The 13,704-nt window shown below is 55.3% G+C and overlaps 1 protein-coding gene across 2 annotated transcripts in view; it reads left to right on the forward strand.

The window, feature by feature from the left end:
• The first annotated feature begins 1,449 nt into the window (after nt 1-1,449).
• The window catches only part of DOCK6 (dedicator of cytokinesis 6), a 43,323-nt gene continuing 31,068 nt past the window's right edge, over nt 1,450-13,704 (forward strand). For both annotated transcript variants that reach the window (XM_054717425.1, XM_054717426.1), the window contains exons 1-7: nt 1,450-1,537; nt 8,695-8,782; nt 9,443-9,618; nt 9,873-9,941; nt 10,198-10,327; nt 11,136-11,348; nt 13,141-13,226. In XM_054717425.1, coding sequence (XP_054573400.1) covers nt 1,494-1,537; nt 8,695-8,782; nt 9,443-9,618; nt 9,873-9,941; nt 10,198-10,327; nt 11,136-11,348; nt 13,141-13,226 — 806 coding nt within the window. In that variant the 5' untranslated portion in view covers nt 1,450-1,493. The remainder of the gene's footprint in view (nt 1,538-8,694; nt 8,783-9,442; nt 9,619-9,872; nt 9,942-10,197; nt 10,328-11,135; nt 11,349-13,140; nt 13,227-13,704) is intronic.

Consider the following 13,704-nt stretch of genomic DNA (forward strand, 5'->3'; position numbering starts at 1 on the left):
TTCCCCTTCCACCCAGGCATCCCTCCTGTGGGCTCAGGATCTGACACTGATCCACAGGGCGACCGGGGGCAAGTCACTCTGCTTTTCTGGGCCTCAGTTTTCTCATCTGTAAAAGGGGGATAATGACAGCACCCATACACTGAAAAGAGGATAACATATGCCAAGGCCCTGAGGTAAGGCTGTGCCCTAGTATTTTTCAGCCTCAAATTCTTGCTAGGGCCTTGGCCCGATAGCTCAGTTGGTTAGAGCATCATCCTGATACACCAGTCACGGTTGTGGGTTTGATCCCCAAACAGGGCACACACAAGAATCAACCAATGAATGCCTAAATAAACGGAACAACAAATCAATGTTTCTCTCTCTCCCTTCCTCTCGCTCTCTCTCTAAAAATCAATTTAAAAAATCTTTAGCCGTGGCTGGTGTGGCTCATTGGTTGAGCATCGTCCCATGCAACGAGAGGTCGCTGGTTTGATTTCGGGTCAGGGCACATGCCCTGGCTCGGTCCCTGATGGAGGTGTGCAGGAGGCAGCAGATGGATGTTTCTCTCTCTCTAAAAACAAAACAAAACAAAAAAACAAATCAATAAAAACATACTTTCAATAAAAACCTTTAAAAAAAAAAATCTCCCTAGGACTGGAGCTGAGGGTCAACAAGAGGAAGAATCCGAATCCGCCTGTACAAAGGCTTGGTGGTGAGCAAGGGATTGGCGCATCCAGAGGATGAGTGGGGTTGGAGAATCCTCCAAAACTGCTGTAGTGGGGCTGGGAGGGGAGGGGAGTGTTGAGACCACAGATTAACCAAGACATCCCCACATTCTCCTCCCAGTGGAGGCTGCACAGCCAGTCCAGCCTCCCCGACTGGCTCATTCAGGTCCCACCACCAGGAGATGCCCTGACTCACAGCTCCAGGCGCATTGGAGGACGGCTGCCCCCCCCCCCCACCCCACCACCCCACCCCCTACCCCCGGCTCCTTTACCCCGGACTGGGCACATCCCATGGAGGCCTCAGAGACCCTTGTGCTCACTCAGGCCTGGGCAATGCCCAGACATCTCTGTGCCTCCGTTTACTCACCTGTAAAATGGGAGAAAAGAGTTCCTGTCGTATGTGAATGCAGGGCTATGCTTAATAAACGCCGAGATTACATTATGGCGATTACTTGTTAAATGGCAGAAAGAGCCTCCCCTGGAGTCCGAGCCACCCCCCTCCCCACCCCCTCCCCGCAACCTCCGGCATCAGTCCTGGAGCCTCTCTCTGCCTCCCCCACTCTGAGCCTCAGTTTCCCCACCCCAGCCCCGAGGGAGCAGGGGCGGCAGGGGGACAGGCGCCCCTCTGGCCGGCAGGGGCAGCACAGAGCGGCCCGGGACATCCGGAAGGGCCCCGCCTCCGGCCCCGGCCCCGCCCCGCCCAGCCCGGCTGCCCCGATCGGAGACGGCAGCGGTGGCCACGACCCGGACGGTGCGCGCGGTGGCGGCGGTGTCGGGACGCGGGGCGCCATGGCGGCCGCCGAGCGCCGCGCCTTCGCGCACAAGATCAACAGGTAGCGCGGCCGCCGGGTCCCCTCCTGGCGGCCCCACGTGCCCGCGCCCCGCCCCGCCCCGGGGTGGTCCGGCCCAACCCGGCCCGGGCGCCCCCCATTCAAGCCCCTTCCGCCTTCGCCAGGTCCGCCGGGGGCCGGGGGAGGTGGGAGGGTGACGGGGTCCCGGCCGGGGGTCGCGTCCGGGCAGCGGGCGGGATGGCGGCTGAGGTCCACCCTCGGAGCCGTGGGACCGTGGGGGCGTGGCCCGGGGGCCTTCCTGGAGGCGGCGGTGCAGGGAAAGCTGGAGCCGGGCGTCCTCTGCATCTTCTCCCAACATCCTGGCCTCTCCCCGGCCCCCGAGTCGAGGGTATGGGAGTGGGGGGCAGCCTTTCTGTCCCATCCTCTGTGTCTGGTTTGGAGCGCCGGGATTTCGGAACGGGGAGTGTGCTCCTCGCAGCCTTTTGAATCCCGTGGAGAAGTTCCCCGTGCTCCCGCCTCCCCAGGGTCCCGCGTCCAGCTGTCTGGGGGGTAAGAGACAGCTGTGGATCCCCCCGCCCAGCTTCAGGCTCTCCCGGCACCGGCTGGACGGGCTGGGGATGGATGGGTGATTGAATGGAGAGAGTGGGGGCTGGGGACGGAACCAGCTGGTGGGCAGACGGGGGAGGGGGCAGGCACCAGGCGCTGGGGGATCCATTTCCGTGGCTGAAGATTGTGAGCCGGCCTGGGAGAGGGATGTGAGCCGGCCTGGGAGAGGGATGTGAGCCGGCCTGGGGGTTTTGCCTCGACAGAGGGATCAGTATCCGCTTATGGTCCTCTCCCCAGGGGACCTGACCCCCAGTGAAAAAGCCACCCTGGAGTGGTCCAGCACTGGCCTGATGGAGACCCAAGGAAAGATCTCACCCTTGGGAGCAGAGACAGTAGGGGGTACAGATGAGAAGCACAATAAAGTCGATTATTTATTAGAGACAAGTGCTATGGGGATACACAGGCAGAGAAGGGAGAGAGGGAGGGCGGGGGTTATGTTAGATAAGGGGGTGGGTCAGGAATGCCTGGATGAGAAGGTGACGTTTGGGCAAATATCTGAAGGAGGCCAGGAAGGGGTCCATGCCCGTATGTGGGAGAAGGGTCCAAACTCAGGGAAGGGCCAGTGCAAAGGCCCTGTGTGTTCACAAAGGCTTAGTGTGCTCACAGAGCATCTGAGACGAGCCCGGCTGGAGAGAGGGAAGGAGGGGACAGTGGCAACAGATCGTGCGGGGCCTTGTGGGCCGTGGGAGGACTTTAACTTTGATCCTGAATGAGGAGGGACCCATGAAGGGTTCTAAGCAGAGGTGTGACGTGGTGTCCGGGCAGTTTTTATGTCTGTCATCTCTGTCTCTGAACCGTCTCTCTGTTTTGGAACTTTGATGTCTCTGAGCCTGTTTCTTTGCCTTTCAGTCCCTATGTCCTTGGGTCCTGGCTTCCACTCTGTGAGTAAGAGGGGTCCTGGGTCTCACCCTGGGAAACAGATGCTTCAGAACCCAGAGTAAGAAGAGCAGAGAAAGGTCCTGAGGCCCCAGTGAACCACAAGCAAGTGGCTCAAGTCTTCTAGCTACTCTCTGATGAGGTCTGCAGAGCTGTCCGGTGGACACCCAGGTGTCTTACATGCTCAGATCTGGGCCTGTCTTCCTTCCTTCCTTCCTTCCTTCCTTCCTTCCTTCCTTCCTTCCACAAATACCATATTAACCTGAACATAAGACAGTCCCCCCAGTTTCCTAAAGAACAGATTCTAGAAAACAAAAACAACCACAAGATTTTGGATGACAACCTAAAAGTCCAAACTCTTGTGAATGTAAATAATATGGACAAATGTTCTTGTGTGCAATATAACTTGTTCATATTTTTCACTTGTACTATTTAAAATAAAATACAATATAGAATGGTGATCATGACCAGCACTTATGAGAATGCTTATCGCATGCTTATCTCCATCGGGGATGTTAATTGTTTGTCACCAGAGCCCCTTGGCATAGGTAGAGCCAGTGAAACTGAGACTCAGAGCGGTTAGGTCATTGTAGAGGGTCTCGTGTGGGACAGTGAGCCCAGGAGTGTGTGGCTCCAGAGCCCCAAGCAGCCTTGGGAACTGTGCCTCTTTCTGCCACTACCTGTCTCTCAGGGTGTCTATTCATTCTTCTTGGGCATCTAACAGCAGCGTCTTCCTTCTGCCCCACAGTGGATGGGTAGGAGGCAGCTTGCATTTCTCATTTAATGACAATGATTTGTTGGACTAGTGGAGGGGCATGAAACAATGACAAAATTCCAGAGGTACCTCTAGGATTTCAAGGAAATGGCTCCTTCTTGCTCCGTCCCACAGTATGTCTGCAAATATGAGCACATGCAAACGTCATTACCTTTTAAAAATGGTTATGTAAAACATGCATGCAGGGAAGTGCAAGGTTCAGTTATAATACAAATGCCAAGGAGCCCGGCCAGCCGGTGTGGTTCAGTGGTTGAGCCTTGACCTATGAACCAGGAGATCACACGGTTTGATTCCTTGTCAGGTCACATGCCTGGATTTTGGGCTCCATCCCCAGTGTGGGGTGTGCAGGAGGCAGCCGATCAGTGATCTCTCTCATCATTCTCTCTCTCCCTCTCCCTTCCTCGCTGAAATCAATAAAAATATATTATCTATTTTTTAAAAATATATAATAACAATTTAAAAATAAAACAAATCACCCTATCCGATTTGGCTCAGTGGATAGAGCGTCGGCCTGTGGACTGAAAGGTCCCAGGTTTGATCCCGGTCAAGGGCATGTACCTTGGTTGTGGGCACATCCCCAGTAGGAGGTGTGCAGGAGGCAGCTGATCGATGTTTCTCTCTCATCAATGTTTCCAACTCTCTATCTCTCTCCCTTCTTCTCTGTAAAAAATCAATAAAATATATTTTAAAATTAATTAAATAAATAAAAAATAAAAATAAAACAAATCCCAAGGAAAAACCACTTAGGTCAAGATGGGGGCTATCTCCTTCTTCCTGGGCCGCCCCGGTCCAGCAGCCCCTCCCAAGCTGCACCTGGCTCTGCCCCTCAGAACTACCATGCCAATGGTGGTTGCCGTCCCCTCCTCACTTGCATTATGGACTCTCATCCAAGATGGCTCCATGTCCGCTATGGGTTAGTTTTGCCTGTTTATTTATTTATTTTAAATTTTATTTTGAGAGAGAGAAACATTGATTTGCTGTTCCACTTCTTTATGCATTCATCGGTTGATTCTTGTATGTGCCCTGAGCAGGGATCGAAACCTCAACCCTGGGGTATCGGGACAATGCTCTAACCAACTGAGCTACCTGGCCAGGGCTTAGTTTTGCATGTTTAGAGCATCCTATAAATAGGATTATGTGGGACGTCTAGTCCGCGGACCCCGCTTTCACCCAGCTCAATGTCAGGAGCAGGGCTTCTCTGTCCTGTTGCCTGTAGTCAGGTTCGTCCTTTACATTTGCTGCTTAGTATTCCCCTGCCTATGAATTCTCCGCCTGTGGTCAAGGAACACGTGAGTTGTTTCGTGCTGGGCTGTCACCATCAGGGCTGCTGAGAACATTCTTGGCCAGGTGTTTCCTCCTGAGTATGCCTCCAAGGGGAATTGCTGGATGGGCATATCTTTAGCTTTCCTTGATAATTACAGATGGTTTTACACGGGGTTTTTACCGCCAGCGCATGAGAGTTACCATTGTTCTACATCATCACTGGCACTCGTAATATTTGTCTTCCAGTCCGGAGTGGTGGTGGTTGGGGGGGTTATGAAGAGGAATCTCTTTGTGATGTTATTTGGATTCACTTTCTTCCCTCACTTTTTGCACAAATGGGAACACAGAGCATTCGAGGCTTCTATCATTCTTGTTCTGGATTATCGTCCTCCTCCCCTGTGAGGGTAAGACCTCTGTTAATCTGGCCAGCCCTGGGGTAAGTTCCACAGTCTCACATGAATTCCCAATGATGCTCCATCTTTCCCCTCTGAGCAACTCTTTTTTTTTTTCTCCTTTTAAGACTATGTCTTTTTGTCTTTTTTTAATCCTCACCTGAGGATATTTTTTCATTGCTTTTAAGAGAGAATGGAAGAGAAAGGGAAAGACAGAGAGAGAAATATCAATGTGAGAGAAACACATCTATCGGTTGCCTCCTGCACGAGCCCCGACCAGGGCCCGGGCCGAAGAGGAGCCTGCAACTGAGGTACATGCCCTTGACCGGAATCGAACCCGGGACTCTTTGGTCCGCAGGCCGATGCTCTATCCACTGAGCCAACCCGGCTAGGGCTGAGCAACTCTTTAGTGTCAACATAGGGTTGTCAGTTTTTCACCTTTGGAGGACTGATCTCACCGAGAGCTCTAACCCACCACCTGCAGTTTCCCTTACTGCAATTGTGAGAGAGATACTTCCGGGAAAATCACCAAGTTCAGCTCAACAGTTTGCCTGCCTTTTTGAAAGGTGCTCTATTCGAGGGCGCCTGATGTGGAGGCAGAAAGAGAGGAGTTGGGGATGACTCCCAGGGGTGGGTTCCTAACACCTGAGAGGTTGGGGCTGCCCTTGGTGAGGCAGGGAGACAGTGGGGGCCGGTGACGGTCACACCTCTGCAGGATGCCCGCAAGCCCCCCACGTGGGCACACGCAGAGACGGGTGTCACATGGAGCAAACTCATTGGTGTTGAGAAGGTGTTGAAGCCCCAAGGCTGCACAGGGCTGGTGTGCAGGGTGCGTAAGGACAGGGAAGAGGGAGGTTCCGGAGGCCTGTTCTTGGGGCTCCTCCCACCATAGTCACAGGGAGTGCTGAGGGGCGCCCACTTTGACCTCCGGCCGGCCAGGGTTCAGTTCTGGCCCTGCTGCGTTCAGCTGCTGACCCTGGGTGGGTCAGACCCCTCTCTGAGCCTGTCTCCTTTGGTGTCAAAGACGGGGCCAGGATTCTAGTTCCCAAGATCCTCTTTGGGGCAACTAGGTGACAGCGAGCCTTAATTGGGCCCTTACCGTGTGCCAGGCCCTACACTCAAAACAGCTCAGCAAGTGTGCATCCTGTCACTGAGCCTGGAGGTCCACAGAGGGGAGGTCACCCCCCCCACACACACATGCCCACCCAGCTCCAAGTACAGAGCCCTGCGGCTCGGAACTGGCCCCCATGGCCTTGGCGTTGTGGACCCATCCCTTTCCCACTGCAGGGGCCTCTCCACGCCTAATGACAAAATGAAGCTGGAGCTCTGGCCCTCCCTCTCCCCGCCCCTCCCGCTCCCGCTCTGGGCAGCAGCTGCAGAACAGCTGGGCCAGGACACAGACAGGTCCCCTGTCCAGGCATCTTTTGTAAACTACCCCCCAAAGTCCTTGTGTGCCCAGGCGTCCAGAGGAGGCAGCCCAATTTTGGGAATTTCCCTAATTTTGGGAATGTCCCAATTTTGGGACAAATCCCTAATTTTGAACACCCTTTGAATTTTCTAGAATCCTGCCCCTCCCCATCAATAGAAGCAAGACTCAGGGACAGTTGACAGAAAGTAAATAGGATGCAGGGACAGAAAAGGAGTGAGGTGCCCTAGCTGATGTCGCTCAGTGGATAGAGCGTAGGCCTGCGGACTTAAGGGTCCCAGGTTCTGTTCCGGTCAGGGGCGCGTGTCCTGGTTGCGGGCTTGATCCTCAGAGGGGGGGGTGTGCCCGAGGCAGCCAATTGGTGATTCTCTCTCATCATTGATGTTTCTATCTCTCCCTCTCCCTTCCTCTCTGAAATAAAAAAAATAAAAAGGAGTGAGGCTGGGAGGCCTCAAACTGGAGGCCCCCATGCTGGGTCAGGGTCATGGTCAAATTTTGTTTGACGCATATGGACGTGAATTCAGGCTTCTGGATGGAGCTAAGGTTCTCTCAGTTGGCCCCAGTCTCCCGCCCCCCGCCCCACTGCACACATCCATCTCCGTGGTGGCCTGTGGGCCATCAAGTTTGCAATCCTCAGCATAGAGCTTTTGGGGGTGACACTTTTTATTATGAAAATTTTCCCGCACACAGAAGAGTGGGAAGCAGAACGGAGGCCTGAACACTCAGGCAACTGCCCTCTCAATTTTAAGAGGAACTGAGGCCCAGAAAAGGTGTCCCAACTGCCCAAAGCCACACAGCTAAAAGGTCTGGGGCTTCCCCCAATTTACAGTGGATTTAAGAAAGTTGGACCGGGTGGGAGTTGGGGAGGGATTTACGCATTCCATCAAAAAGCCCACATTTATTGAGCACCTGTGATATGCAGGGTCCAACGCTCGGGCCTCCGTGCGGGCCACACAGTCCTGGATCCTGCTTCACGGAGATGTCGGGGAGCAGGAGCCCATGCCCAGGGCACAGAGCACAGCCTCAGGACCTTTGCACTTGCTGTTCCCACTGCCTGGCTCACTGTTCCCCTACTGCATGGTTCTCTCTCCTTCCCCTCCTTCTAAGCTCTGCTGAAGGATTGAGGGCCTGGGGGATCCCTGCTTTCACGGGGACTTGTCCCCGATTTTCCTGCTGGCCCCTCCTCGAGGGTCCTGTCCCTCCCTGCCTTTAAAGGGCTGTGCAGATTGAGGTGACTCAAGCAGGCCGCAGCTCTAACCTTGGTTTCGGGTTGTGCTCTGAGAGTCCTGCCGGCCTCTTCTACGCAGTCAGCCTCTCTCAGACTCCCTGAGAATGCATGGCGTGCCCTCTGATTGCCAGGCCCCCGCCCTGCTCCCCACAGCAGCCCTGTGAGGTCAGGACAGCCACAAATGGGTAAACCGAGGCTGAGTGGCAGGAGTGACCTGTCCAAGGCACCCTAGCAAGCATAGGATGGTGCCCACATACTGGATGGGCTGTGTGGTGAGGTGTTTGAGGGACCCCGGGGTGGACAGAGATCCCCCAGATGAGAAAGCGGAGACCAGAGGGCTGGCGTGGTGAGGGTGGGGGTTGGACGAAGAGGGATCTATGACCCCCCCGCCCCCCTGTGGCCCTTCCCAGTAGCATTGCCCCCATCTGTGCTTGGAGAGGGGGTAGGGAGGCCGCAGGACGAGATGCGTGCCTCTGGAAGCCTACGTTGCCTTGGCCACGCGGCCTGTTGTTTTCTAGCCTCGGCCTGGATTCTTCTCCCGCAGAATTAACGTGTTGGCCCCGAAGCCCGGGTTCTCAGGGCCCTGCTGCCCACGTTCCCTGACCCCACGGCCCCTTCCCGTCCCCCCCACAGGACAGTGGCGGCCGAGGTGAGGAAGCAGGTGTCCCGGGAACGCAGCGGCTCTCCCCACTCCAGCAGGCGCTGCAGCAGCTCCCTGGGGGTGAGTGTCCGGGAGGTGCCCCCCCTGCCCAGACCCCGCCCTCTAGTGGAGGTGGGGTTCCCCTGTGCCTGGGCTCTGTCCCGCCCACCCCACCCACTAGTGCCCTGTCCTGTGGGAAAGCTGTGGCCGGGGAGGGGTTGCTGGCCCGGCCCCAGTGCTGTCCCCTGTGAGTGGGGGGGTGATTCCTGGGGTGGGGGACCTCCCTGTGGGTGGTCGGGGTGGGGTGGGGGAGAGACTCCAGCCTGATGTAGCCCCACCTCCTGCTGCCTGGACCACCCAGATGAAGATGGGGAGGCGGCCTGGGGGTTGGGAGGTCCATCCGCTGCAGAGGGAAGGGGGTGGGGCCATCTTGCCACTGGGCCTGAGGAATTGTCTGTTTCTCTGCTGCAGTCCGTAGGCCTTTCCTTCCACCATTAGTCCCCTGCCCTTCCAGGCACAGGGTGTGATTTCCTGCCTGGAAAGGGGTGGGGCCGGCATAGCTGGGCTGGGAGGGGAGAGGCTGAGGTCACCACCCTTCATAGAACCTCTCCAGCTCCAGTGCCCTCCATGGCTCCCACTGCCCTCTTATTTGAATCTGAGGCCGGCCCATGCCCACACTCGACCTCCACCCCCGCGCCTAGTGCCCAGGACTGGGGTCACGGCCACTTTGCTCTGAACCAGGTCCCACTGACTGAAGTCATCGAGCCCCTGGACTTCGAGGATGTGCTGCTGAGCCGGCCACCGGATGTTGAGCCCGGGCCGCTCCGAGACCTGGTCGAGTTTCCAGCTGACGACCTGGAGCTGCTGCTGCAGCCCCGAGAATGCCGGACCACAGAGCTCGGGATCCCCAAGGATGGGTGGGTTCCACCCCACGCCCTCCCTGTTCAAAACTCCACTCTGCCTCCATGCACCCCGTCCCCACCTATACCTCCTTTCCCATCAAACTGCCAACAGCCCTGAATTCAAATCCTGCCTCCTCTGTGTGGCCTCCCTCTCTGAGCCTCTGTCTCCCTATCCCGGAGACAGGCGGAAGGGCATGCCCCACCTCACAGCTCACTGGAAGGACTGGCACTAGGCCCTGCCTCTGTTTACCCTGTTTTATTTTGCGCAGAAAGCTGGATGCCCAGGTGAGGGCCGCGGTGGAGATGTACACAGAGGACTGGATCATCGCCCACAGAAGGTGGGTCTGGCTGGGGGCAGCTCAGGGTGGAGGGTCAAGAGCCCAGGTCTGAGCCTGGAAGAGCCCATTGTCTGTGGCAGGTCCTCCTGCTTATCTGCCCGTTGTCACTGCATGGGCAGCTGGACTTCAGTGATGGAGCACAGGGGAGGTGGGTGGTCTTGCAGGCATCACCTGGCCTTGCAGGTGTGTCGGGGTGCATCGGGGAGTCTGGGGGAGCCCTGGTCCCTGCTGCCCACCCAGCCCCGCCTCCTCCTAGGTACCAGCATCTGAGTTCGGCATACAGTCCCATCACCGCAGAGACCCAGCGAGAGCGACAGAAAGGCCTCACCCGCCAGGTGTTTGAGCAGGATGCTTCTGGAGACGAGAAATCCGGGCCAGAGGACTCGGTGAGGGATCCCTGGGTCGGGATCACTGCAGGGATGTATGTGTGGGCTCCAGCCCCGGCTCTCAGTCACATGTAATGGGAAATGACCCCAATCACCTTGAATTTAAAAGGAAATGTATTGACCCCATGGGTGAAAAGTTAAGGATAATAATTATAAACATTATAAACTTGTCCTCATTTTTCATCCTGTGAGGCAGGGCAACCATTACACCCATTTTACAGATTTAAAAACGGAGGCACAGATTAAAACGGAGGCAGCTGGACCCCACTACGACTCTGGCCTATATTCTTGTCAGCCAGCATTTATTGAGCAGCTACTTTATACCAACAATAATTATACTAAGAATTACTGTTACTGTTTTCATCGTTATAACTTATAGAGGTAGCTGGGGAAACCGAGGCCCTCAGAGTTGGGGTCTGGATCTGGAGTCACAGAGCTGAGCTGGGGTTTGAACCAGGGTCATCTAGCTCTGACCATAGCTGTGTCTGGGCGGTCAGGTAGGATCCTGGGCCAGTGACAGCCCCTGTAAGAGGAACGCTCCCTCCCCTGGCAACAGTGAGCAGAGTCCCAGGGAAGGCTCTCATTGGCCCAGCCCGGGTATTCCTTCACCTTGGAGCCTGTCTCAGGGACTGGCAGGTGTATTCTGATTGGCCGGATGAGGGTGGTGTGATGCTCAGAACATGGGGATAGCAGCAGCCTTCCCAACAGTGGTAAAGGAGGGAGGCTCCCCAAGTAAGTTTCCGGGAGGAGGGTCCGCAGAGTCCCGGGGTGACCCTGGTCGTGGTGCCTGCCCGTTCTCCACTGGCAGGATGACCTCCGGCGTCCCTCGGGCTCCCCAGAGGACACTCCTCGCAGCAGCGGCGCCTCTGGCATCTTCGACCTGAAGAACTTGGCAGCTGACTCACTGCTGCCCTCACTGCTGGAGCGGGAGGCCCCCGAGGAGGTGGACCGGCGCAATGAGGCCCTGCGAAGGCAGCACCGGGCCCGCACCCTGCTCACCCTCTACCCAGCACCTGACGAGGTGGGTGCCTACAGGCCCACGTAGGCCCTGCGGCCAACACCCATCCAACTGACATGTATCCCTATATATTATCCCACCGACATGCACTGGGTGCCTACTGTATACCCTGCTTTTTCATTCAGTGGCTTATATTGGATGCCTAATATGCACCCCCATATTTATTCAACCAATACTTACTGTATACCTTCTGTATAGACCTCTTCGATCAAACAGAATTTACTTAGTGCCTATTATATGCCTATATTTATCTAACCAACGCTTACTGAACAACTAGTGGATATACACTTTCTTTTTATTGAATGGCTTTTATTAGACATCTATATACCCCTATATTTACCCAACCCACTTTTATTGGGTACCTAGTGTTTTCATTCAACCATTTATTGAGTCCTAACTGTATACTCCTATATTTATTCAATCAGTGCTTATTGGGTATCTAATCTATATATTATATATATATATATATATATATATATATATCCAGTCATCATTAATAGAATGCATTCTATATATATCTATCTGTTTATCCAACTTTTAGTAGGTACCTACTGTATACCTCTATTTATTCAACTGACATGTTTGGGTGCCTGTTGTATGACAGGCACCAGGGATATAGCCATGAACAAGATAGACCCAATCCCTTCCCCACAAGTTAACAGTCTAGTGGAAGAGAGACCCTCCTACCAGGAAATTACTGCCCAGACAGAGTAACACCATAATGACGTGCTGATATTTGTCCCTCATGTGGCCCTCAATGTCCCAGCCATGTGGCCCATTGCAACAGGGCATTGTGACCACTTTGTCAACCGACATTTATTGAGCAGCTACCTTATTCCAATAACTAGAGGCTCAGTGCACAAAATTCGTGCACTCGGGGGCGGGGGTCCCTCAGCCCAGCCTGCACCCTCTCACAGTCCAGGAGCCCTCGGGGGATGTCTGACTGATGGCTTAGGCCCGCTCCCCCTGGGAAGTGGTTGGACATCCTTAGCACTGCCATGGAGGCGGGAGAGGCTCCTGCCACCGCCGCTGCACTTGCCAGCCGTGAGCCGGGCTTCTGGCTGAGCGGTGTTCCCCCTGTGGGAGCACACTGACCACCAGGGGCAGCTCCTGCATTGAGCGGGATCGGGAAGAAACCTCTCTCTGACATCCCCCGAGGGGTCCTGGATTGCGAGAGGGCACAGGCCAGGCCGAGGGACCCCACTGGTGCACGATCAGGGTCAGGGAGGGACACAGGAGGTTAGCCAGCTAGGAAGGGACCGCAGGAGGGCTCCAGGGCGTGTCTGGCCTGTCTCGCTCAGTCCCGATCGGCTGGACCCCAGCAGCAAGCTAGCCTACCGGTCAGAGCATCTGCCCCCTGGTGGTCAGTGCATGGCATAGTTAGCAGTTGAGTGGCCTTAGCATATCATTAGCATATTACTCTTTGATTGGTTGAACAGACAACCAGACACTTAGCATATTAGGCTTTTATTATATGGATAATTATACCAAGCATTATTGTTATTATTTTCATTGTTACTAGTTTAAGTTGGAGGAGGTGCCTGCCCAGGCCTCAGGGGTCGGGGAAGGCTTACTGGAGGAAGTGCCAGGTAAACTGCGACCTACACCATGAGCAGGCATCAGCAGTAAGGAGGAAGAGAGAAGAAAGGCATTTCAGGCCGGGGAACAGCATGTGCAAAGGCTCAGAGGCAAGGAACTTCAAGTTTAGTCAGGCTGGGGGTTGAGCTGGTCTCAGGCTATACCTTCCAAGCTCTTCTTGGAGGACGTGTCCCAGCTGCCCCCTGGTTCTTGGCAGGACGAGGCCGTGGAACGCTGCAGCCACCCGGAGCCGCCCTGCGAACACTTTGGACAGAGGATCCTGGTCAAGTGTCTGTCACTTAAGTGAGTGTGCTTACCTTCCCCCCTCAGACATGCGAGGGGACCGGACTGATAGATTACGGTGTGGCACACACGTGGTGCTCACTGCGAGAGCCGTGCCATTACCATGTGCAGCCCTGAGACGCGTGAGGCCCCGGGCTTTTAGGCGGGAAATAAGACTTCCGTTTTTATTACTGAAAGCCACCAATCCGTAAGTGCTGTGTGCCAGGCTCTGTTCTCAGCCCGTTCACATACATGCACTCTAATCTTCACGACAACCTTGTGAAGTGGACACAAGTGGGGAAACCGAAGCACAGAGTGACCCAAGTCACTGTGCGAAAATCACAACGTGTGGGACGCCAGAGTCCAGCACGCTCCCACTCTGTTGGTGGGACCCAGGTGGAAGCGCCCTGGTGACTCTGGGGCTTGAGGCCCCCTCCACATTAGCCCCCTGGGGAGCCGCCAAAAATGCGTGGGAACGGAGCTGAACAGGATGTGGCCT

The sequence above is a fragment of the Eptesicus fuscus genome, chromosome 6 (assembly GCF_027574615.1).
Source record: "Eptesicus fuscus isolate TK198812 chromosome 6, DD_ASM_mEF_20220401, whole genome shotgun sequence".
Lineage (NCBI taxonomy): Eukaryota > Metazoa > Chordata > Mammalia > Chiroptera > Vespertilionidae > Eptesicus > Eptesicus fuscus.